Source organism: Dermacentor silvarum, chromosome 2 (genome assembly GCF_013339745.2).
Source record: "Dermacentor silvarum isolate Dsil-2018 chromosome 2, BIME_Dsil_1.4, whole genome shotgun sequence".
In the NCBI taxonomy this organism is placed as follows: Eukaryota; Metazoa; Arthropoda; class Arachnida; order Ixodida; family Ixodidae; genus Dermacentor; species Dermacentor silvarum.
The window spans coordinates 217,719,964-217,745,164 of record NC_051155.1 but is presented as its reverse complement, the minus strand read 5'-3'; the positions used below and the strand labels follow the sequence as shown (position 1 = coordinate 217,745,164).

General features: G+C 45.5%; 2 protein-coding genes across 3 annotated transcripts; one reads left to right on the top strand and one right to left on the bottom strand.

Moving 5' to 3' along the window:
- Positions 1-588: 588 nt before the first annotated feature.
- Positions 589-16,917, bottom strand: LOC119442665 (DET1- and DDB1-associated protein 1-like). 2 transcript variants are annotated; one of them, XM_037707630.2, is made up of 5 exons: positions 16,572-16,917; positions 13,819-13,905; positions 11,341-11,392; positions 8,862-8,923; positions 589-4,567 (listed from the first exon to the last, which is right to left on the bottom strand). In XM_037707630.2, the coding sequence occupies exons 1-5, from the start codon at positions 16,572-16,574 to the stop codon at positions 4,454-4,456; spliced, it is 318 nt and encodes a 105-aa protein (XP_037563558.1). In that variant the 5' UTR covers positions 16,575-16,917; the 3' UTR covers positions 589-4,453. The 2 variants fall into 2 exon arrangements, with proteins under 2 accessions (XP_037563558.1, XP_037563557.1); XM_037707629.2 differs by having other exon boundaries at positions 589-4,570; positions 16,572-16,913.
- A 201-nt stretch (positions 16,918-17,118) lies between these two features.
- Positions 17,119-19,411, top strand: LOC119442664 (serine/threonine-protein phosphatase 2A regulatory subunit B'' subunit gamma). Its single transcript, XM_037707628.2, has one exon. It carries the CDS (start codon positions 17,358-17,360, stop codon positions 18,690-18,692), a length of 1,335 nt encoding a protein of 444 aa, XP_037563556.1. The 5' UTR covers positions 17,119-17,357; the 3' UTR covers positions 18,693-19,411.
- Positions 19,412-25,201: the final 5,790 nt, after the last annotated feature.

Below are 25,201 nucleotides of genomic sequence, written 5' to 3'. Positions count from 1 at the left end.
ACGTGCAGCGAGTTATCCGCGCGCGTCTCGACTCTAAAAACATGTATTTCTCGGTCTCGGACCTAAGGTAAAGGGGTGACGGGCCGGGCCGGTAACGTTGATTATTTCCGGGCCCGGGCTGAAAAAATCGGCCCGTGCAGTGCTCCATTACCAAGTGAACGAGACGCGAGTTTTCGGCTGATCTTGTTTTGCGCGTGACCAAGATGACGAGACATCACATTAGACGCCGACAGCCAGGGCCCCTAAAGTGCTTCGCACATATCGTCATCTATGCCAGCATGCTTGAGAATATTCCATAGCAATTCCATGACTACGTTGTCGTAAGCTCCCTTAATATCATCATCAGCCTATACTTATGTCCACTGCAGGCCGAAGGCCTCTCCCTGCGACCTCCAATAGACCTCTCCTGGAGTACGTCACAGCCGCTCGTACCATGTGACGAAGCGCGAAAAGGCAAAGAATGGGAATAGAGTCCTTGCATCACAAAATACCTATATCGCGGCCTATGTTTCATTCCTTCCAATCACGACATCTGAATTAACTGGAAGCCGTTATGGGAAAACACGGCTCCTTGCAACAACGCCAAGGCACGCATACTGTAAACTTTTATTGAGTAGCTAAAAAGGCAAACTGCAACTTCTCGCACACACACTCGTGACCATGTTACAAAAGAAAAAAAAAAGACAAAGAAGAAAGCGCGACACAATGGAAAATGCAAGAAAAACGCATGTACAGTCGGCCACAAAAGTTTACTAGACACAGGTTTCCGAAAGAACTGGCCAAGTCTAGGCACATTGCCTCGAATCTCAAGTTTCTATCAGTAGTAGCCGGCGCGTGGAACCCGCGTGGCGTAAGCTTTTGGGGCCGTGTACAGGGGCACGCGACAGTGCTACCACGAAACGAAAACGGCGAACAGTTCGGGAAAACGAAAATCGACCTTCTGTTTCCCCGAAACAACAGGTCAAAGAATACGAAACCAAACACGCCTTGAAAGGCGGCTGATCGGGGGTGCGCCGAGAAAAACACAGAAGAGGCTAGCACTGCGTCGTTATCCAGACGCAAAGATATGCATAGTTTGTAATTGCAAATCTCGCTCCTATAGCCGTTCCATGAGGAAAGTGCAGCAGCCACGGATTTGCGGCGTGCGTCAAAAGGTAGGTAAGGGAAAAAAAAAAAAAGACAAGCCGCATGAAAAACAGGCAGGCGGCAGAGAAAAGCGCGGCAGCACGAGATAGCAGTCTACACGCGAGGATGCAAACATCCGCGTACATGGAGGCCGAACCGACACGGAGCTACACTTTTCCCGCATCGCCGCTGCCACCACAACGACATGATCCACACACGGACAGAGAACAATTCGCTTAGACCGAAGCGACAAAGACATGACATAGCGTGCTCATCAAAACACATGAGTATGTGCGAAAACCGGGGACGATACTTTTATGAACAATAGGTGCGGTAGAGAAGATGCTAATCTTTCTTGCCTAGGCGGCCAACATGTAAATTCTAAAACAATTATGTCAGTTTGCCACATGTCGTATGCGGGATCAAAATGGAGTAACAGCGTTGAAGCTCTGAATCCTCAAGTCCAGGTGGGAGCAGTGGTGTGGGCACACATGCTTTGGTGAAGATAGCAGCTACGAGTCGCACAAAGACCCCAATTCTTCCACAGCAAGTAACGAATGTAGTGTCCAAACTGATGCAGTACGGCGGCCCCACTCCGAGCGTTAGCTCACCCGGAGGAATGCGGCCGTATGCCTTTGCCAGGACACATTATTTTTTTTTCTTTTCTTTTTTTCCAGCACTCATTGTCCATAAGCTTCCGTCCCCGGCCTACACAACATACACGCATACCAACTGTTTCAAAAAAGCAGCAGCCCCGTGCAACCAGACCCAGAATGGGCACGTCTTATGGAGGTGCTGCAATCACCAGCACCGTCCTGTTCTTCACAAGTTGTTGAGTGGAAGCTGCAATAGCTCTTGAAACAAACTAATGCCAGTGACTGCGGCACATGCACAAAGCCTCAAGCACCCTCCCAACACTGCCACAAGGGGCTGCACATTTTTGAAGCATAAGACAACACAGAAAGGACATGCAAGGGCAAGCACGTGAACAGCGTTGAGACACTAGGATTCTCCAACGAGCACATAACATGGCAAATTTGCACGCTGTAGCACAATGCACACCCAGCGTAACTTATGTCCAGTGTGGTTTTCACACAGGTTATAAAAAAATTTAGAAAAAATGCTATGGCAACTACACTGTTTCACTCTGCATGGCATAACATATGCAAATGCTTTGCATTGACCCTCACTGTTGCGAGTTGCAGCATTGTTAAGCAAGCCATCTACACAGACTTCAAGCAAGCTAGACCCAGGACGGGTAAAATCATTACACAGCTATCTTTCTGTGCCTGAACCTAATGGTGCTTACAACATGATCATTTTGACTCTAACATGTTAACTGGTATGCTATGCATTATACTTGCACATGGCAGTTGCATAGGCTAACAACCACCATGCCATTACCTCTGCTTATGAAAGCAATAATGATGATGCAAATGTACATTACTTCCAACATAAAGCGTCAAAAACGTTGATGCTGAAGTGCTCACATGTCGTGGAAATAGCTGATAAACCTTCACTCAGATCAATAAATGCGATTTGATAGCCTAGAAGCAATTTACTGAGAGTTGCAACTAAAAGCAGACTGCTTAAATAGAAAATGGGTAGCACACAAGCTGCTTAAGATGCACAGTGTCGCAACCTAAGTGTCGACATTAAATGTGAGACTTAAGGTGTGTAAGCTGACCATCCAAACAACTTTTCCTGAATTCAACTGCGTTTCCCACTTTTCAGTTTGACTCACAAACATACACAATGTCATTGAAAGAAAGAGAAAAAAGTAAATGAAAGTCTGAAAGCACAACGTGCAAACACAATGAACGATAGCTACGCATGGCCCAGTTTTCGTGTCAAGTATGTGCCTCAACCTAACAACTCGCAATGCCAACGTTTCTGAATACGATCAATGAAGACGCCTTCTAGCATGATATGCCGACCTGAAAATGTAGAACTTCCCTATGTACATCGTACACTTTCAGAAGCCACAAATGCAACTTCCAACAGACAGCAGTAGGTTCTGTTTTATGCTTGCATACAAAGAAATGTTACTAATGCCTCCTGCAGTTAAAAGTTCAAGCCTAGAAAGAAAGACGTAAGCTTCTTTCCAACTTTGCTGCTCCAGCGCAGTGACCCTACTGAGAGCTGATCACAGGCCAGCTGCTACGTGTTTAGCACTTTATGCCAAGCTATTCTAACTCAACCAAATGGTGCACGAGCATTCAGACATTTTTAATGTGACTTAAGGCGTGGTGCTTTCATTTAATACCTTATGGTCTGATGCAGCCCGTTTGAACTATGTGAAACAGCATGTGCCAAAAACAATATTTGCGCAGCAAAACAAGTTGTGTCCCGTCACCTTCGGTTAATCTCGTTTACCTGGGCACAAGAATTTACCTTCAAGACTGTACACCTCAATTACTGTAAGTAGTTAGGTGTTTGTGAATCACATTACCACATTCATGCTCACTCACTCCACCATTGCAATGAATATTACTCAAAAATGGTCAAACAGCCAAAGTTTACAGCTCCCAGAGTGTAAACATGTACTACTTAGATCTATGCTGCCACACAAAAGAGGGGCACGAACAACATGTATGTTGTCTATCCCAACCTTTGAGCGTCAACAGGTTGTATCTCCAGGCCCTTTTTATACATGTTTTGCTCTCTTTGGTAGATGCCTCCATGCTTTAACATAAAGCCCCTCTGTGGCATTTTCTAATGGCCGAGTTAATTACGGCCGATGTGCCCCTCTTCTCGGCACTCCCTCCTTCGTTTTACTCTCAGATTTCAGCGCAGAACAAAAGTGCGTCCATGCTTTTTTTTTTTCCCCACAGATGATGGAACTAGGAAAAGTTGAGGAAGTGAGTGCACCTCTCGTGTAGAGGTGGAACCAGTTCGAGTGACAGATCAGATAATGGCACTGCTTAGCAAAGTGACCAAAGGAGCACCAATTGAGAGGCTCTACATTAACAGGCTCTCACAAATGTCGACATCACAAGAGAGCAATGCTCACGTAACTAAATCAAAACACCACAGCTCGAGTGAAAGAAGCTGACAAATGGCTCTCCCCCCCCCCCCCCTCCAAATTACAGAAAAAGAAATAAAGAGCACATCCCCCAAGCCCAACCAATCCCCTCCCCCTTAACTCATCGTACACTTTGCACGTGCTCACTGGTGCCGGCATTCTCAAGCTCCTCTTCCTCCTTTTAATAAGACCACACTGTGCTACGAATAATGCCAGCAAACACATTCCAGGAACCCCCCCAGTCTCTCTTGGACACCACACTCTGTCCTGGCGGGCCACCATTGGCAACATTGCTTGGCAATCTCATGGCGAGTCAGCGTCGGTGTTGGAAGTATCGGTGCGCGCCCTTTTTCTGGATGCTGTCTCATCATCCAGGGGGAGACCGCTACGTCCGGCATCGCGCTTCTTTGAGCTGCTCTGCTGCAAGACAACAAAGCCACTTTGCTTCAACAGCCACAAAAACACAACAGAACTTTGCCTTGTAAAGTTTGGTGCAAGAAAAAGCAGGCACATAAGAAGAAAAGAAAAATGAGCACAACCTGTCTGTTTTATAATGTAGCACATTTGTCTTCAACACATGTGCAAACATCTGCATGTCCATCTGAAGAGCTGAAGAGGTGCACTTAAAAGCAAGAAAAAGCAATTGTATTTGTGTGATCCTGTTCCCTTTTAGAGACAAAGCTTGTGAGTAGTGAACGAAATCGTTGACTGTTGGGCAAGTTGGTACATCATGTTGTGTCATTGAGCGGAATAAAGGTGGAAGGAAACAATGTATGGTCTGTCCTGTCTACATTTTTTTTTTTCATTTTTTTTTTCCCTTTTATCCTAATTCCACTCAACAACACAAGAGTTAACAAAACAGACATAGGAGCTACATAATGCTAAGCTTGGCAACTTCAACCATATAGCCGCAGTGGTATTACTCTGACCTTTGCTCTGTGTCGAGGCAGTAGAGCCTTCCAGACAAGCATGTGGATGTTCATACCAACAAAAGAACGAACAAGTCTAGCCAAGGCACAAAAATCACTTAAGGGAAAGTTTTACCTGTAATCACACTCAAATACACGAGGAATGCAGCAATCCTGTTACAGAAAACAGGTGAATCCAATTTGTCTTAAAAGAGGATGCCAAATTAAGTGAATAGTGATCTTATAATTTGAATTTGGGCCATGGAACATTTTGGAGAAATTCACACAGCAAAAATTTAGGAAAACAAGCAGCAAGTTTCAACTATTGCAAGAAAAATAAATTATGTTCAACAAGTAACAAAGACATTGTGGTTCTGTAAATTCATTTAAAATAAGTACTCTCCATATGTAAGCACAATGCAAGAACAGTAAACTTTGACCAATTTAGCGTGAGCCATACATGCAACACCGTCTGAGTTATTCAACATTCAAACTGAAGGAAACAGTCAAATGACAGATACCATTTGGCACTTTTCAGCACAATTAAATTAAAAAGGAAGTGAATTAAGCAGTGTACAAAAAGCCAATTTCTGGGAGGAGCCATTTGCATGAATGGCCTACATGCTTGTTCCAATATATATGTTTCTACCTCCTATTTTATTAAACGTAGTGCCAAAAAATTGTGATATACATTGGAATTCAACCGAAAACACGAAATATAGAACTCAAAATGTGCAAGTGCAAGGTGCATATCAGTAGCACAAAAAAAAGTTTTCCTAGGCTTTGTCAACCAACCATGGCACCTACTTAGCCCTAACTTCACTACAGAGCAACTGCTGTTGTCCTAAGCACATGTTGGCTAATCCGTGATGCCCCTGCTATGCTCATGCACTGTGCAGATTCGCTAGTACATACTAAAGTGACAATAAAGAGAAAAAACGATTTCACTTGTATTCGTAAATTACACTTCTACAATACCAAGAATGCCACTCTCACCACAAGAAGAGGCGTGGTAAGCCAGAAAAAATGCAAGAAAGAATAACGGCTGGCGACAACACCTTGAAGTTTATGCACCAGCCCGCTATGACGGCACGGATTTTGACAGCATCTGCTAAGACTTAATTAACTGTTTATCGGTAACGAAGGACTACATTGTGCTCTAAAGGAGCCAAAGATGAAACATGGCAAGTTTCAGGAACTTTTACCAAGCCAATGCGACCTAAATACAAAAAGATACCTTGAAATTTGTGATGTCACACTGGCACACCATCACTGGAGTTCTGGCGCAAGATTAAAGAAATATAACTTTTACCTTCATTTTCTCTACCGATAAGTAACCTATTATCGCAAAATTACAAAAATTGTTTTCGTGGAATACTCCTTCAGTCTAAACTGACTGAGTTCTCTCTAGTGTCCCTTTAAGGCAGACAGCTGCTGAAGAGTAAGTAGCAGTAATACCAAGTGGTCCTTCTATACTAATCCATTATCAGCGCAGAAATTCACGCAAGGACAAAAAAAACTTGGAGGATGCTTAAGCTTCGCCCTCAAAAGTGAAACGCGATAGCATTCAAAGATCCCTGACTGTGTCAGGCTTCTCGCCAACTGCAGCTTGCAGCTTTCTTTTTTATGCACCTTCACCTGGTCGCACCGCTGCCGAGGAGGATGGCGTTTTTGCAAAAAACACCAACCGGGGCGCGCCGCTGTGTGAATGGCAGAAATGCAGGAAAAGGGGTTTGTGTTTGAGTTTCCACCATAACAGAATTATGTTTTCTCGTATATTGAAATTACAAACCGACTCTATCATACCTGTAGGTTGTGGTAACGGTAACGGTTGTAGGCTTGCGGACAAGGACCAGGACAGCCAACTGGCTCTCCTGGACCAAGCCCAGCGAACCGCTCGTGCCAGTGGAGCCCTGGACTAGGGGCCCCAAGCACGGGACCTAAAGTTTCATTTTATTCATTAAAGTTTCTCTCTCTCTCTCTCTCTGTAGGTTGTGGTTAAGTGGTTCTGCGACATGGGGCTCTTAAAGCTGCCACATTAAAATGACTAGAACATAGAGTGCTCTGTCTACATTCTATTAGTTTATTGTCCTGATGTGAATTTTTGAGCTGATAGCTAATGTAGATTCGCAATTACAACTCGCCCGGACCAGCACTTTATCAAGTTACACTTCTATGTTCAAACAGTCTAATATTTGTACTGGGCTAGATGGCATTTAAGATCTACTACATGCACGAGGTAAACAAACATTACTTCCTATGCCCTCACTGGAGTTCTCCAAGTATGCATAAGCATTGTGCCACTTGCTCATCTCCATGCAGCCCAGTGTCATTATCAATCTTATCGAACTTGATCCGACCAGTACAAACATTTGTCAACTTTTATCGGTCATTAGTCAACCTTATCAAAATTGATCTGATCCTAATAAACCTTTGTCGGTAAGGTAATAAACCTTATCGGACATGATCCGACCATTATTAACCCTTATCAGTCCTTGTCAACCTTATCAGAATAGCTCGGATCATTGCAAGCCCTTATCGCTCTTTAGCACCTTATCCATCCAGCAGTTGCTCTGTAGTGAACTTAGGGCTAAGTACGTGCCATGGTTGGTTGACAAGGCATAGGAAAAGACTTCTTTTTTGCTACTGATGTGCACATTGCACTTGCACATTTTGAGTTCTATATTTCGTGTTTTCGGTTGAATTCCAATGTATATCACAATTTTTTGGCACTACGTTTAATAAAATAGGAGGTAGAAACATATATATTGGAACAAGCATGTAGGCCATTCATGCAAATGGCTCCTCCCAGAAATTGGCTTTTTGTACACTGCTTAATTCACTTCCTTTTTAATTTAATTGTGCTGAAAAGTGCCAAATGGTATCTGTCATTTGACTGTTTCCTTCAGTTTGAATGTTGAATAACTCAGACGGTGTTGCATGTATGGCTCACGCTAAATTGGTCAAAGTTTACTGTTCTTGCATTGTGCTTACATATGGAGAGTACTTATTTTAAATGAATTTACAGAACCACAATGTCTTTGTTAAAGTTAGATTTAATTTTCTTGGAATAGTTGAAACTTGCTGCTTGTTTTCTTAAATTTTTGCTGTGTGAATTTCTCCAAAATGTTCCATGGCCCAAATTCAAATTATAAGATCACCATTCACTTAATTTGGCATCCTTTTTTAGACAAATTGGATTCACCTGTTTTCTATAACAGGATTGCTGCATTCCTTGTGTATTTGAGTGCGAGTACAGGTAAAACTTCCCCTTAAGTGATTAGCGCCCCAAGGGAAGGCGCATCCCGTGACCACCGAAACGCATCGGGGATGTGGCTTGTTTGGCAGTAACTTTTGGCAAAACCGGAATTTTCCTGATGGCCACAATGCTCCAAGTAGACTCTACATGTGGCCCTAGACATGGCTTTTATTCCACCATCCCCAAATCTTTGAACAAAGCCTTCACAGAGACTGTTCTCCTTTGACATTTGCTTTGTACCACTGGTACAACACATTCATAAGTTCAGATATATTCACCTTCTGCAAGTGTGGGTGTTTAGCCCAGGGGGTAAGACACTCGGCTTCTGAGCGTGGGGTCGTAGGTTCAACACTCCACTGCCAATGTTTTTCATTTAGAAATTAATTTTGTTTTATACATTAATTTCTTAACAGTGACTCGTCTTATGTGACAAACGGACAGGTTTCCTCGTTGGGTCGGCATAGAAATGGTTACGCATTGAAAAAAATATAAGGAGGGCATCCTTTAGTTTACATGCTTTAAAGGCATGTAAGATATATCTTACCTTTTTGTCCCACTGCTGGTGGAGGTATCGCAGCAAGATGTTGGTCTTTTCAGTTGTGATCACTGAAATGGCATTTCGACAGTGCACGCTATAAGAATTCCTGTCTGTTAGTGCTTGAAATGTTGCTTTAGACGCTTCAACCATAAAATATTTCTTTTGTGTGTGCCATAAAGGACTATCTACTATGGCAAACGAGCCCATGATACTGAAAAGAGCTGTATTGGCTGTATGTGTATAACCAAGGCTTGGACTCTACAGCATTTACAGTTAAACCTGCTTATAACGAACCTCCATATAACGAATTCCTGGATATAAAGAAGTTTTTCTATTTCCCGCCGTTACTCCATAGAAGCACATGTATTTGAGACCTCTATGTAACGAAATGGCAGCGGGAGACCCCCTCGATATAACGAATTTTCCCCTCCGACAACCTATTTGCCCCAAATTTTGTCATTTTTGCGCGAGCAGCAACCAGAAGCACCTTCTCCGCCGCGACGGAATGCGAAGCGATCGCACGTGTGCGTGCGTGCATGTGCGAGGCGGGCCTGCATCCCTCGACCCGGCGATCTTGCCGCCGCGGGCGTGACCTTTCCCCCTCCCTTCATTCAAACCTGATCCTGCCGCTTGCTGCAGCTGGCCTAGCCCGCCGAGCCGGCACTCTCTCCTTTTCCAGTTGATGTTGCCGAAGCGCTAGCTGGTACACGCTGTGACACATCACACTCGATGAGCGCGGACACGCATTGTCAAATGCTGGCGTCGTGTGGAAACGCCGCTGGAGAAGCCAGCGAAGTGACCTTCGTGCTATTGTCTATCGCTTTAACGCAAACTGAGCGCCGAAAACACACAGCACGCACAAAACTACGAGCCGCCGACGCACCTACACTGCTAGGCTCTGCCCCAACGCAGATCGCTTTCAAGATAAGGCCCGCGCGAACGCGCACCGCCGCGCAGTACACAGTTGATGCCAGAGTACAGTACAACGCCGCCCCGCTATCCCTCCCCCCTCACTCCCTCGCCAGTGCCTCTAGCGCAACGGAAAAAGGCGCGCTTCCTCCCTGCTTTTCTTGCGCGCGCGAGATTTAGACGCGATCGTCGCCTCCCCTTGCACGTTTTCACTCGCACATACAGCATACGGCGCGCAGTGACTGCGTTATCGCCCTTGGACTTTATACGGAATATCTATGAGCCAAAACCAATTTTAGGGCCACAATGTGTCATAGACACAATCTTTACATAGCAATTACGGATCTCAAGGGCCATACTTTTGCTGGCAGAAACCGAAAATACATCATAGTTGTCACCCCCGGCACTTTCGGCGGCCAATGCCATCGTCAAGCTACCAAGCCAAGCGAAAGTCAAAATGGCCGCTCGGGCCGGCGCAGGGTGGCAGTTGCGACGCAACAGCGGGAATACCAATGCATTGGGTTCTATGGGAGCTGTGCTGGGACCGGCCGAAAACGACGTAACAGCCGGGAAAACGCAGCCCCCGGAACGTAACAGCGGGGTTCTACTGTAACACTATACGACGCTACGACGCCATCGTGACGCTCGCTCTTCGTTTCTGATGCCTCGCGCTTGTGCGAAACGACACGCGTCCACGCATCCGGTACCTGGTGTGACATTCCAAGGATGAGTGCTTCGACGAAAACGGTAAACGGGTGCGCGTTACAATTGAGGGTGCGTTAGAACAGAGTAAATACAGTAAGAGTTTCTTTTTCGAATTTTCGTGCCGAACCTGCATATACCGAAATTCTCTTTATAACGAAGTTTTTCGGGAATTTGTCAATTTCGTTATATCCAGGTTTAACTGTATTAACAAGCGATTCCAATGGTAGGAATTTAACTTACAGCATGAATTTAAGCACTTGCCAAGGCCAGTCCCAACTGCGGAATGCAGGCTGGCTCACTGTCTACAGTCAACATTCTTAAGAAATGCACAAGAGAGAGACTAAATTAGCTTAGACTGGTGGAGCATTTTTAGAAAACCTGATTCACATTTCTTTCATGCAAAAAATAAAAAGTACAGATTATTAGCAAAGAAAATTAAAGCCAAAATTCTATTTCAGAATTCCACGCCTAGCCCGCCATGCTCAATGATGTCAACTTGTTGTCATGGATTTCATGAAATTTTCCCATATGTGGACAGTTTTTATGCAGGCTAAATTCCCACCCAGTGGTTCCTCGGCTGAGTCAGTACTCGCTTTCATCTATGACATTATCATTCTTTATTGATAGACCATAAACTAGCTCTGTGAAGATGCTGTCAAAATTTAAATAAAATTAATACCTTAAAAAACAAAAACTCCCTTTAATAAAAATACTCTTAAGAGCCTTCACGTCTATCACTGCCATGACGTGATAACTTCATGGCCTGGCGTAGAGATGGACCCATTGAAAGCTCAAAAAGCCTATAAGTGCTTTAACTATATTTCTATATCCTCAGTAGTCGTAGCACCAATACAGTGCCGCAACATCTTACCCTGATCAGATGGATGGTCACGTGTGGGAAGGTACACTGATGGCCTCCGCACCTTCAATAGAGTGTAAAATGCGAAAGCTTACATCAATGTGAGTACTATTCGTTGGCTGTCAAGCAAAAGATTATTAAGCATGAGAAAGAAATGCTGAACAAGTCAACTTTACTCACGCCAATAAAGCGTGACTATTATAAACAACAGATAAGTACAACTTCAACAGCTGACATGTTCAAATGTGTACTACCAACAAGCAAAACCTAGTCAACTTGTTAACTGGACCTTCATGGTACATGCAAATGTGCTTAAAATAGTGCAGAGCTGAAATAAATAAAAAAAACCTTAAAGAATGAATAAAGAACAAAAAAATATGCGTACTTCAGCAATTTGTTCAGCACTGGACTCATCTATTGTGACACCAGTAGACCCCTCAGCAAACACCGCAATCTCCTCACAACTTCTTTGTGATGCGCATGTCGTCTTTGTCCACTTAAGTATTGCCTGCTGTAGTCTCCAAAATAAATGCACAGACAACAGCACACTCAGGGCCTGTATGGTGCACAAAACCTCACACAAATTGTCACGTGTGAATGCTGCGCGATAGATCAATGGTTGGTAGGAGTTACTGTGTATGGCTCTTATGTAGTTCCCTTTAGTTCGAGTTGCATGCCAATTTCCACATGCCAATTTCCACATGCCACTCGCACTGCCATTCGTTGGGTGCTGTAACGTCGTTCGAAAAGCAACCAAGCAGCATGGAGAACCTGTCACTAGAGCAGATATAAACAAAGTTGGAGATGGTAGTGTCGCCACATCGCTATAGTTTGGTGCTCTCTTTGATGACAAACGTCCAGACAACTGCTTTTGAAATTCTTTTATTTTTTTCAAAAAATTTAATTATAAGCACCTTTTCTCTTTGGTATTTTGAACACGTTCAGAGTTGATTGACATGTGTTACCACAGATAGCGCTACCACGCTGTGCACAATGAAGGATTCAGTGCTAGGCGACATCTCAGCACATGCAAGTGGATATTTTTATTCGTTCAGAAGAAATTGAACAACTACCATAGCTCATATGTGCTAAGCTTGTAATAAAGTGGTCCTCAAGTGTCAATGGTACGGGTGGACCATGGGGGTAGCGCAGGTCAACCCCGATTGTTGATGTCGCAACGAGCTTGGCTCTTATGAGCGTGACGTGTGGCTTTCCCTCACAACCATGGTTCATTTTGCACACAAGATAGTGGGCCTCCACGCAACTCTGCTCCCATAGGGAGCATATATAGTTACTCTAGGTGCACCCACATCCTAATTGCACATTGCCACAGGAGCATGAGATTAATCGCCTGGGTAATTGTGAGCAAACTGTTGTTTTCCTTTGCTATTTCACGAGGGTGAAGTTGAGCCTGAGGAGGTCATCAAACAGCAGGATGATGGTGTAACGGAAAGGACGCACAGACACAACAAATCAAGTTTCAAGCACTTAACAGCTGTCATGATAAAAGCACAGGTGATTTTAGGTGCATTTTAATGTGGTCAAATGAGAAGAAAGATCTAATTCCTGCGTTAACAAAAGTCAGGCATTTCAACGAATGGGTGAATTGCTGCTGCAAAAAAGCTGCAAGCTATGCAAATCACAACACACACACACACATCAAATGAAGATAATTCTTAAAGCAATAATAAAGTTGCTAAGCAATATTTCCTGCTATGAAGGTCAACCAAGGACACAGAACAGCTGTAGGCTATCTTGCACATATTTCAAGAAAGTGATTGAAGACAAGGTTAGGTTTTTAAACAGTAGGCTCTTCCCAACAATCTGTCCACCTATTAGCAGGTGATAGGCACTACCCAGCTCCAACAAAAAAGGCAGCTAATTGGCAAGTTAAGCTTCTCTAGTTGCAACTTGTGACCTTGCATTATCAATGTCGCAATGGCAAACGAACTAAAAGAACTGTCGACTAATTTGGCCTCACACTACAGATTGCTAGCGTCCCAATCAGATCAGATGGCAAAGCAACCGCCACAGTAAGGCAGCAGTCCTGTGCATGATTTCTAACAAGATGAATTCTTTTTTGAAGTTCAAAGTTTGCTCTTTAAAGAAACCAAAATGGAATCAGCAAACCAGTCAGGTGGATGGCAATTATTTTATTTTAAAAATAAATAAATTCTGCTGCTTTATATTCCAAAACCATATGACTATGAGGCAGGACCTAGTGGGCGACACCAGATCAATTTTGAGCACCTGGGGTTCTTTGGTGTGCACTAAATCCAAATACAAGAGCGTTCTTGCATTTCACACCCATTGAAATGTGACTGCCATGGCAGGGATCATGAACTCAGCAGTGTAGCTAAATCCCAACAGGAACTCATCTGAACAGAACTTTTGGTTTGACAGAAATGTGATCATTGCCACATTCAGAATGACCACACAATGGCCAGCAGAAAATTGATGTAAACTATGCCTTGACTATTCTGTGCTTACAGTTGTTCTGCAGGATGAGTCTGCCTGGAAGCGGGTGAAGTTGTTCTCGTTGTAAGAGGGCAGGCCCTTCAGGAACTCTGCTGTGGACTGCAGCAAAGAAAACAGCCACAGCATCTTGATTAGCCCCTCTAGTCAGCAATACAAAATAATTCAATGCTGGACTAGTTGGTTCCCGTGTGGAGAAGATAGCATAAAGAGAAGAACACATGGAGAAGTGCTTGTCCTTTTGGTCTTTTCTCTATGTTGATTGTTTAAGTTTGCACTATAAAGGATCAATGTACTTGCATCCCAGATTAATACCCATGTCACACGGGCACGCTTGGAAGGCCTCCCAGTCGACGGCCTTCGAAACGCCACAACTCTATTGACTCGAAGTTGTGGCGGTGCTACATGGCACTCTTGAAAGACCGTTGAGTGGTTCAGGCGTTTCTCACAAAAATTGTGTGGCGCTGCGAATCTTTAGTGTCGTTTTCATGTCACCAAAAGTTATATAATATTAAATCCACTCAAAAGCCCAGAAATGTATTTTAATAAATAATGTGCAGTTCGCACATTTCCAGTGGCAAAAATACTTTACTAAATAATTAATAACACTCGTATATACTATTTTTGAGAGCATTTGGTTTTCTTTTTTCTTTTTATTAGTGAGTACGAGCACACTGTGAACGAGAGGGCCCGTTGGCACAGTTTCCGCTTCCGTTGCTCAAAGGCCATCGGGGTTTCGATAGAGTTGTAGGGTGCTCCGTTGACTCGATAGACTATTGACTCGGCAGCCTTCAAGACTGCCCGTGTAGCAGCTCGAACTTGACCTTTGAGCCAACGGACTATCGGTTGGAAGGCCTTCCAAACGCCCGTGTGACACGGGTATAACACTAAGAGAACGAATTAAAAATAGAAAGGATAATTCAAAACTGACCTAATTGGTAACAGATCACAATGAAAAGCAGTGAAAAGGGGGAACACTGGGAAGGACAGAAGGACAACAGGCACAGGACACTGTGATGACTACCAGCTTATGCGATTAATTCTGACTGTCAAAGTATGTATACCTGAAAAGGCAACATGACAGGAGCAGAAAAAAAAAGGAACTATAAAGAAGAGCGATCAACACTGCATCTTGTTTTTCGTGTTTGCCCCATTTTGGTGCACTCCTGTTTCACATGATCATCTGACAGGCGGAGATGCTTTGCCCTAATGCGATTCCTAGATAATTTCATAAATGCTTGATGCCTCTGAACTCTTACTCAATCGGGTGCCATCTAATGGCAATGGCATTAACACCCTGGCAATCATGTCTACCGCTTTCTGCATGCCTACTGAAGATGGCAATAGTTGTAGATACCTTATAAATCCTGAGAACACTCAACCTGCTGTTGATATGGCACATGATTTCATGATGTGTCAAAGCAAAAAGAGTTGCAGCATAAACATTTATATTAGTATGCATGTGCACGTCATTAACAACTATGATGAACACAAAAAACAATCATGTGCAAGCACATGCAGAAAAAGTGTTTGAAATATACAAACCAATTGGACTAAACATTTTCATGCAATATTCTTGTTCCCCACTCCCCATTTGTGTAATACACAGGCTCTTTTCAAAGCCTCATACTGCAGGGCGGCAGTTGTCTCATGGGGGAAAGTTGTTTAAAAATTTCTATAACTATAGTCTGGATTCATATAATGAGCATGACCCACAGTCAGTTGTGGCTACACCTCGGCCCCACCCTCTATATTGACTAGTGCGGCTCAGCAATGCATCCCCACCCTGCCTGTACTTCAGGCTCCAACGAAGACAGGTTCACGCGTCATTTTATCCTCGTTTCCGGATTTCCTCGGAGACGCAAACGCCACAGCTTGCTAGCGACCGGGTCGATCAATTCCGACTTTTCCTGCCGCCTACGGTACTGGTTAAACCCGCGTGACATGAACCGATTAATCATGCAATCCCCCAGTCGGTTTTATTCACCCCGTTTCACCAAAACAGCAGACCAAAATTTCGCCCGCCTGTACGAAGCACCAGACATCGCGCGATGAATGAGCCCACCTATCTTATCACTGTCGCCGACGGCTGCCGCGCACAGAAGTGAACGAACGGGCAGCGAAGCCAAAGGAAGCAAGAAAGTTATATTTTGCGCTTGTTTTTTAACTGTTATCAGCTTCAGAAGCCCAAAACGTGCGGCAGCAATACCGCAACAAAGCAAAGAAACACCCACGAGCAAGCATCACACGATTTTAGAGATGGCCGCCTTAGGAACAGGCATGGTTTCACGGGCCATAAACCCTTTTATTCCGACACCACACCGAAAAACGGAAGCACACCACACGATCGCGAAACGCAATCTGCATAGAAGGCGTGCCCAGATTCGGAACCGAGAGATTCCGGTCACACGAGAAAAGCACCGGCGTAGTCCACGGTCGCATGGCCATGCGTCGCCGCCACGCTGGTTCCAGATTCATCCAACACGTCGAACTAGCAGTAGCCATCACAGTACCCGGTGAACACCTGATCAAATTACGCAATACTAAGCAGGATTATTAGCCCGCCAAGGCAAGGAAAAAGAGAAATCGACTGACGCGGGAACATATTCAAGCTACATGCTAGCTTCATGGAAGTAAGAATCAACATGAGCGTAGTACATACGATGCGTGTCTCGGTTCCCTGACACGAAGGCAGAGATAGATAGGGCTAAACTTTGCCTTCCATGCAGCGAAGCGAAATAATTCAAACAGAAAGTATTGTGACTCACCATTTCTACGGTACGATGTAATAAGCCACGGAGTCAATTGGTATTTTGATGGACAGTCACCCTCGACGTTTCGGCGCAGTAAATTTGGCCCCCGCGAATTGACACTGTAGTGGTCAGCACTCCGCTCTGGCTAACGGGAAAATCGACGCGCGAGTTCGCCTTATCGCCTACTACTTCAATCAAGTGTGTAGTGATTTCCACAATCAAACAGAGCCATAGAATAGGGATGATGTATCAATACATCGATATGCATCAAGAGTTTTTTTCTTCGCGAATCAGACAGCTGCAACGGGCGCAACCAACCTCCGAGTCAACCAAATACCTAAACACTACTTGGATTGACTTGGATTTGAGCATAGCGGCGCTGATAAAATCCTTTAAGATCTGTGGATAGATGCTCGCAAACTAAACCTAGAAGCTGCCTCACGCTAAAACATTAAAAAATAACTCCTCTAATGCATGACATCTAACTATCGCCAAAGGTATTTTGCATTAAAGTGTAATATAGTAGCTTTTAACACACAGAAACTTTTTTATGCGCAGAAGTTTACAAAGTTGAATTGATTGGCTTCTTACTAAAGAAATCATGAAGTGGTCTAGCAGTTTAAGCAGTTCGTGTTTTTGTCAGCGCTAGTTTTAGTTTTGATAGATGCTAACGACATGCTGACTGCCGTGTTAACTAGTACACTGTAGCCGTATGGAGTGAGATTGGCTGTCGAGATTTGCAAAATTAAGTGCTTGCACTGAAGTAATTTCGCTTTTTAGCACGGTCGATCAAGCCCAGTAATGATTCGCAACTCATCGACCCACTGCTCGCAAGCAAAGCCTACGTTAAAAGATGCTTTGCGCGCTGCCTGTGCGGCCCCTGCACCGGCTAACGTCGGTAAAAGTGAAGACGAGTTGTTCGCAGAGCTCTACGTTTCCCCCAGCAAGCAACCGGACGCTGAAGGTTCAGTTCCTCGCTTTCACTACAAACTGCCTTCTGACGACAACGTGCTGTCGCAGAAATTGAGGGGGGAGGCTCGCGCACTGCTTCTAGAGCGACGTAACGCCGAACTTTTGGACCACGACGAGCTGAAGACGCTCATGGACGAATTGGCCATTGTGTCCTCTCCTCCGATCGTTCATGAAAAAGCGATGCTCAACTACGCAGATTTCAAGAAAGTGTCGAAACGCTGTGGGGAAAAGTGTCGGTCGTTCTTCACTGCCAAGGTGTTCGCCAAGTTGTTGCAAAAGGACCCGTACGGCCGAATATCTGTGGATGACTTCTTCAACTACGTCATGAAGAAGGTGTGGATGCAGCAGTCTCGTGTTAACCTTTCTTTGTACGATGTTTCAGGCCAAGGCTACCTAAGAGAGATTGACCTAGAAGCATACATAAAGGATCTTATACCCAGCTTGCCTCAGATTAACGGCATTGAGCAAACGTTTCACTCTTTCTATGTGTGCACAGCTTTGCGGAAGTTCTGCTTTTTTCTCGATCCCTTGCGGACTGGAAAGATAAAGATACAGGATATCCTATGTTGCTCATTCCACGACGACCTTACTGAGCTGCGAAGCGACAAGCTTACCAGTACAAATTTGGACACGAACTGGTTTTCCGCCACATCGGCCCTCAAAGTTTACGGCGACTACCTCAATTTGGACAGGAACCGTAACGGGATGTTAAGCAAAAGTGAGCTGGCCAGGTATGGCAAGGGAACACTGACGCAGGCATTCATTGACAGAGTTTTTCAGGAGTGTCAGACGTATGACGGGGACATTGACTACAAGACGTACCTCGACCTTGTCTTAGCCTTGGAAAACCGCAAAGAGCCGCAGGCACTGCAGTTTTTCTTTCGTATTCTAGATATCAATGGTCGTGGTTACCTGGATGTCTTCTCACTCAACTACTTCTTCCGAGACATCCAGGAGCAGATGAGGAAACATAACCAGGAGCCTGTCAAGTTTGAGGATGTGAAAGATGAAATCTTTGACATGGTGAAGCCAGAGGACCCGTGCAAAATTACTCTTAAGGATCTTATACGTTGTGGTAAAGGCAGCACAGTAGTCAGCATCCTCATCGACGTCAATGAATTCTGGGCCTATGACAACAGGGACACACTGGCTGCAGATGTCTGATTGCTACATGACCAGCGTTAAGTTGTTTTCTCTGTGTATGTTGGACTTCATGTGGTGATAGCATTAACAGTATTGGTTAGCTGCTGGCCTGTTTCCACTTATATCTTAATACCTTCAGGCGCCAAATTATTTAGATTTAACATGTTTCATGCATCTTCAGCATCATTAAGCTAAACTGCGCATTATTGCCCAGTTCTGTTGCTTTTTTATAATAAATTCTGATTCTAATTAAACATCTGCAGTAGCAAAACAGACTTGAAATCCAAAATTTTAATAACCTTTCTTGAATTCACAGATATGGGCACTTCATGCCTGAGGTCTTAGAAGTACTGTTGGTGTGAAAAGAAAAGTCTCAAGTAGTTGAGGGTGACGTACACAGTGATCTATTCAATAGCAGGCTTTAACAAAGCAGAAATTCAGAATTTTTGTAAAGCCCATGCCCCATGAACTACTCACACTATCTGTACACAAAGTGCAGGAACCATATCAATTATTTCATATGAATTGTGCTCGGAAAACAGTTGGCCGCTTTGGAAATTTACCTACTGTAAACCATTACTGTCAAAAACAACTAAATAACAAAAACAAACCGCTACACAACAACGTAGCTCCACAGCAAACACAGAAAGTGGCACGTTTGTAACTTTTTTTTTCTTATATTGGAACACTTTTCACCAACATGTTTGGTGCATATAATAAATCTTAGAGCACAGGTCCAATTAGAAGTGTAATAAGATGTGTGCAACACATTTCAAACATCATTTCATTAGTGCTAATTTTGAAACATGTTGTCATGTTTGTGCAATTCTACATGCAACACATGAAGGGATTAAAAATTGCATAATGAAACAGAACTGTATCATGAGCATAACTTTTTTAATCATTCAACTTAATAAGCCTTTGTGACTCGTAATTGTGAATAAAAATTATCACAGTTTTGCCATAAGGTCGAAGCAACGAATGTGATAGCAACATGTTAGAATGATACGCGAAGTGTTCGACTCGTAGCTATAGTGGTGGTATGAATTGAAGTAAACGTAAGCTGTCTAAGTAAAAATGAGCTGTATTTCTAGGGGTCCTCTGTTTGAATCCTGCCATCAGACAATTTCATTTATGTTGATTGCCAACGTCTTTCTTCGCGACATTACCACCACTTCTCCATACCGGGTATGTAAGCCTCTTTCCTGGGCCAATGCCAGAGGTAGTGCACAGCCTCACAAATAAAAGTACATCATTTTCAGGTTCAAGCTCTGTTATTGTTTCACACTTTTAATATGCAAGTCTGAGAAGATTTAAGATAAAAGGCATGCGCTGTCGGTATTTTGTTTCATGACATTTGTTCGTGGGCTGCCATTCTCAAATTTCTTAGCAATAATTTTGTCAAGAATGCAAGACCTGGTATGAGCAACTTTAGTGATAGAATGGTATGGCAATATAACCCGCATACCATCACCATCATCAGCCTATATTTATGTCCACTGCAGGACGAAGGCCTCATCCTGTGATCTCCAATTACCCGTCTTGCGCTAGCTGATTCCAGCTTGTGCCTGCAAATTTCCTAACTTCATCACCCCACCTAGTTTTCTGCCATCCTCGACTGCGCTTCCCTTCTTTTGGTATCCGTTCTGTAACTCTAATAGTCCACCGGTTATCCATCCTACGCATTACATGGCCTGCCCAGCTCTATTTTTTTTTCTCTTAATGTTAATTAGAATATCGGCTATCCCCGTTTCCTCTCAGATTCACACTGCTCTCTTCCTCTCTCTTAACGTTAGGCCTAACATTTTTTGTTACATCGCTCTTTGTGTGGTCCTTAATTTGTTCTCAATACCCAATACCCGTTTGACAATACCCACAATACCCGTTTGACAGAGTTGGAAAATTCCCTACTCCGTCCTAGAGCAGGTCCCCTAAAGAAGCCGTACTCCCGTCCCGACAAAGATGGCTGCGAGTAATCGCGAACGAGCCACCTACTGCATTTGGCAGTGGAACTGCCGGGGCTTCCGGCGAAAACGAGCACATTTAGAGCAATACATTACCTCTCTCGCACCGCATACCTCCCCCGATATTATCGCATTACAAGAGACTGGAGAACCGGTTAAGCTGTCGGGATACGCGGCGTACACCGCAGTTTCGGATGATGGACGCAGGCCCCAAGTAACCACACTAGTTAAGCGAAACATTCCGGTTATACAACATCACACAAGCATTGATACAGCAGCCCACATTCTCCTGGAGATCATCCCGTCTGCAAAGCGCACGCAACAGAGCCTCTTCATCCTCAATGTATATAGCAGCCCCAAACAACAACATAGATTTCTGCGACTCTTCACCAAAGCAGATCAAGTAGCCAGAGGAGCCCCCCTGCTCATTGTAGGGGACCTAAACGCCCCTGCGGTGGCATGGGGATACCCGGTGGACCGCCGAAAGGGAAGACAACTATGGCTTGACGGACAGAACCTAGGTCTTACTCTTGTCACGGATCCAACCTGTCCAACTCGTATGGGAAACAGCGTTAGCAGAGACACTACTCCGGACCTGACATTCGCAAAACGAATACAACAGGCAGACTGGATAAACACACAAGACAACTTGGGCAGCGACCACTATATAATCCAAACCACAGTTCGAGCGGCCCGCGAAAGCCCAAGGGCCGTCAACTCCGCCTCACAGACTGGGACGCTTTCCGGCAGGCCAGAGCCATCACCTCTCTCTCCGGTACCCAACAGCCTTTGGAAGATTGGGTCGCATCCTTGCTGCAAGATGTGAGCGAAGCAACTAAATCGGTGCCAGAGGAAGCCAATCTGCAGGAGGCAGATAGCAAGTTACTGCATATGTGGGAAGCCCTCGCCAGTCTGCAGCGCAGATACCAACGCAACAAGCTCAACCGAACGCTCAGAAAACGCATTGCCACGCTCGCCCTTCATATCGAAGACTATGCACAACAACTTACTCGTCAAAATTGGCACAGTACATGCGACAGCATGGAGCGGCAACCAAACCTACCCAAAACGTGGAATATCCTTCGTTGCCTCCTCGATCCGGCCAACAGCAAGAACACACAACAGCACAACTTGCAAAAGATTATTCACACCCATCCGGGCACGGACGCACAAATTCTTCAAGAGCTAATAGACCGCTACGTAGGACCTCAACCTACTACACCCGCTCCAGCATACACTGGCACCGCTAATGACCATCTGGACGCGCCCATACATTCAGCAGAAGTACGTGCAGCCATCCTCGCACTCCGCCCTAACTCGGCCCAGGGACCTGATGGCATTACTAATAAAATGCTTCGCAACCTAGATGAGGATTCTCTAACAGCCCTCACGGCTTATTTTAACGAGTACTGGCAAACTGGACAACTCCCTCCACAATGGAAAGAAGCCAAAATCATTATGATTCCCAAACCCGGGAAGCGCCTCCTACTCGAAAACCTCCGCCCCATCTCACTTACTTCATGCGTCAGAAAGGTCCTGGAACACGTCATTCTCACACGCTTACACAAACATATGGACGACAACGATCTCTTCCCCAATACTATGGTTGGCTTCCGCGCTAAACTTTCTACTCAGGACATCATGATTCAGCTCAAACACCAAATTATCGATGGCGATAAAAGCTCGAGGCTGGACACCAGAGCCATCTTGGGGCTAGACCTAACTAAGGCTTTCGATAACGTCACGCATGAGGCCATACTGACCCAACTGGCACAACTCCAGGTTGGACACCGAACATATAACTACGTCAAGGATTTCCTGACAGGTCGCACTGCCACCATCACCATCGGAGGGCTGCAGTCGCCAATTATTCACCTTGGCAGCAAAGGTACGCCGCAAGGATCGGTTCTGTCCCCGTTTCTGTTTAACGTGGCCTTGCTCGGATTACCGCCTGCATTAGCTAGCATCCCCAACCTCAAGCATAGCCTCTACGCGGACGACATCACCCTGTGGGTCACCGGGGGCAGCGACGGGGACATCCAAGACACGCTGCAGCAAGCCATCAACGAGGTTGTTGCATACGTAGAACCACGCGGCCTTGGTTGCTCCCCACAGAAATCGGAGCTCCTTCTATACAGGCCTACGTGGGGAGGTCGACGCCCAGACCCTCATCCCCCCGAGATACAACTCCACGTGCATCAGCAACTCATACCTACCGTGCCTAGCATCCGTATCCTTGGCTTACGCATCCAACAAAACGGCAGAAACACGGAGATGCTCAAGCAATTAGATAGTCATGTACACCAAACAACTCGCCTCATAGCACGCATCGCAAATCGACATCACGGCATGAAAGAAAAGAACCTCATTCGTCATGGTAACCACCTACGCCCTTAGCAGAATCACCTACGTCGCCCCGTACCTTCACCTCAATGCGACTGACAAGCTCAAACTCAACACCATGATTAAGAGGGCCTATAAGCAAGCCCTACAGCTTCCAATTTCCACATCTAACGAGAAACTGGATGCCCTCGGCCTTCACAATACCATAGACGAGCTTATTGAAGCTCAGCGTATAAGCCAATATGAACGACTCGCCAACTCCACCACGGGCAGACACATTCTGCGCACCCTAGGCATAACCTACACCACCCAATTCGGACCAAAAGTACCCGTCCCTCCAAACATTCGCGCTCAGTTAGTTATATCGCCCATGCCTCGTAATATGCACCCAGAACACAATCAGGAGCGACGTGCAGACAGAGCTAAACATCTACAAAAGCGCTACGGCCACACCGCAGATGTAGCCTACGTGGACACCGCGGAATACCCCCACCAGAACGCCATGGCGGTCGCCGTAGTCGCGGGCTCGCAGTACCGCCTCGCCGCGGCCGTATCAATACTCGCCACTCAACCCGAAGAAGGAGAGGAAACGGCCATCGCCTTGGCTTATGCCTCTACCAATGCACACTACATCATCAGCGATTCAAAAACGGCCATTCGCAACTACACAAGAGGACTCATAGCACCCCAAGCACAGAAAATACTCTCCGACACTCCCGCCTCAAGGCAACGCCGCGTACAGATCATCTGGGCCCCTGGTCATTCGGGTCTGGCTGGAAACGAAGCCGCCCACGATGCCGCCCGAGCTCTCGCACACCAGGCGCATCATCCGTCTCCTGCATCTTCCAGTCCTGATGAGCCCTTAGTTCTGCACCGCGGACACGCGCGCGACCGCATGGTCACATTCAGAGAAATCCTCCTCCACTACTGCAGAGAGCGATTACGCTACCCACCAGCACACAAAACACTGAATAAATCACAGTCCACCACTTGGCGACTACTTCAGACGCGAACTTTCCCAAACCCCGTGCTATACCACCGAATTTACCCCGATGCATACTCCCCACTCTGCAAAGCCTGCGAGGCCCGCGCTGACCTCGATCACATCATCTGGGCATGCCCGAAAGCTACACCCACCAACACTCACCGCACTAACACTACACACATCATAACTACGGCCGAGCAGTGGGAGACTTTGCTGCTCAGCTTGGACCCAGAAGAGCAGCTCTGGGCCGTCCGTATGGCCGAAGACGCCGCCAGAAAACAAGGGCTGGCCGCCGTCTGAGGAAGGGGAGGCCTGGGGGTTAGTCTCCCAACCCCCGCCGCCCCCAGACCCCATCATGGACAAAATAAAGTTTTATCTCTCTCTCTCTTAACTTGTTCTCAAGCTTCTTTGTCAACTTCCGGGTTTCTGCCCCATATGTTAGCACCGGTAGGATGCAATGATAGTGCACTTTTCTTTTCGTATACCCACTTATACCGCATGTCATATAGCAAGCTGTGATGTATAGCATACATATGCCTAAATATATACGGAACCGCACGGCGACAATGACGGCGAAAAATTCGCTTGGAGTGTCCATATAATTTCTATCGCAATAAAACAATTACCGAACTAAGCCAGCAATGCACACTACAGTCGCACCTTGTTATGACGAAGTTGGATCAGCCGCAAAAATACCTTCGTTATATATCCGATATTCGTTACCAGTATTATACGCTGATATCGGCAAGAAAAAGAATTCTCGATCCGGTCGATGCACAAGCGAAACGCCGCCGATGGGCCAGCTGTGCGGGTCTCCTGCAGATTTTGATAGCCCGTTGGCATCTTGTGTGCCGATATACCAAGCACGGGAACATCATTACATGCACATGCTCTGCAGTCTGCACCACCGCAAATACGCAACTGTACAATCAGTGTCGAACTTGCCGACTGCAGTCCGACCAAGCGGACAAAGATTTCGGACACGGAGGGAATGGCACTTGGACTCGTACTCCGCTACTACGGGTGGTCTAGCCCGTGCATCTGACCTCGCGCTCGATCGCGGCGAGATTTCTGCGACGGCTTGTCACCGACCGCACTTAGGTCGCAGGCCTAACTAGCGCTGCTTGGTCCCAGAATCGGCAACCAAAGTTGCGGTTTCGTGCCTAGTCGACATGGCGGCAACTTTGATCATGGCCACTATGTCTGCAGCATCGATGCGCGGTTTACGCCCGAAGCAC

Coding starts and splice junctions, on each gene's coding strand:
- LOC119442665 (XM_037707629.2), bottom strand. Junction 11,393..13,818: donor ACTCATCCTGCAGAACAACT/GTAAGCACAGAA, acceptor ACTCTATTGAAG/GTGCGGAGGCCATCAGTGTA. Junction 8,924..11,340: donor TGACCATCCATCTGATCAGG/GTAAGATGTTGC, acceptor ATGCCATTTCAG/TGATCACAACTGAAAAGACC.
- LOC119442664 (XM_037707628.2), top strand. CDS start 17,358: ATGATTCGCAACTCATCGACCCACTGCTCGCAAGCAAAGCCTACGTTA.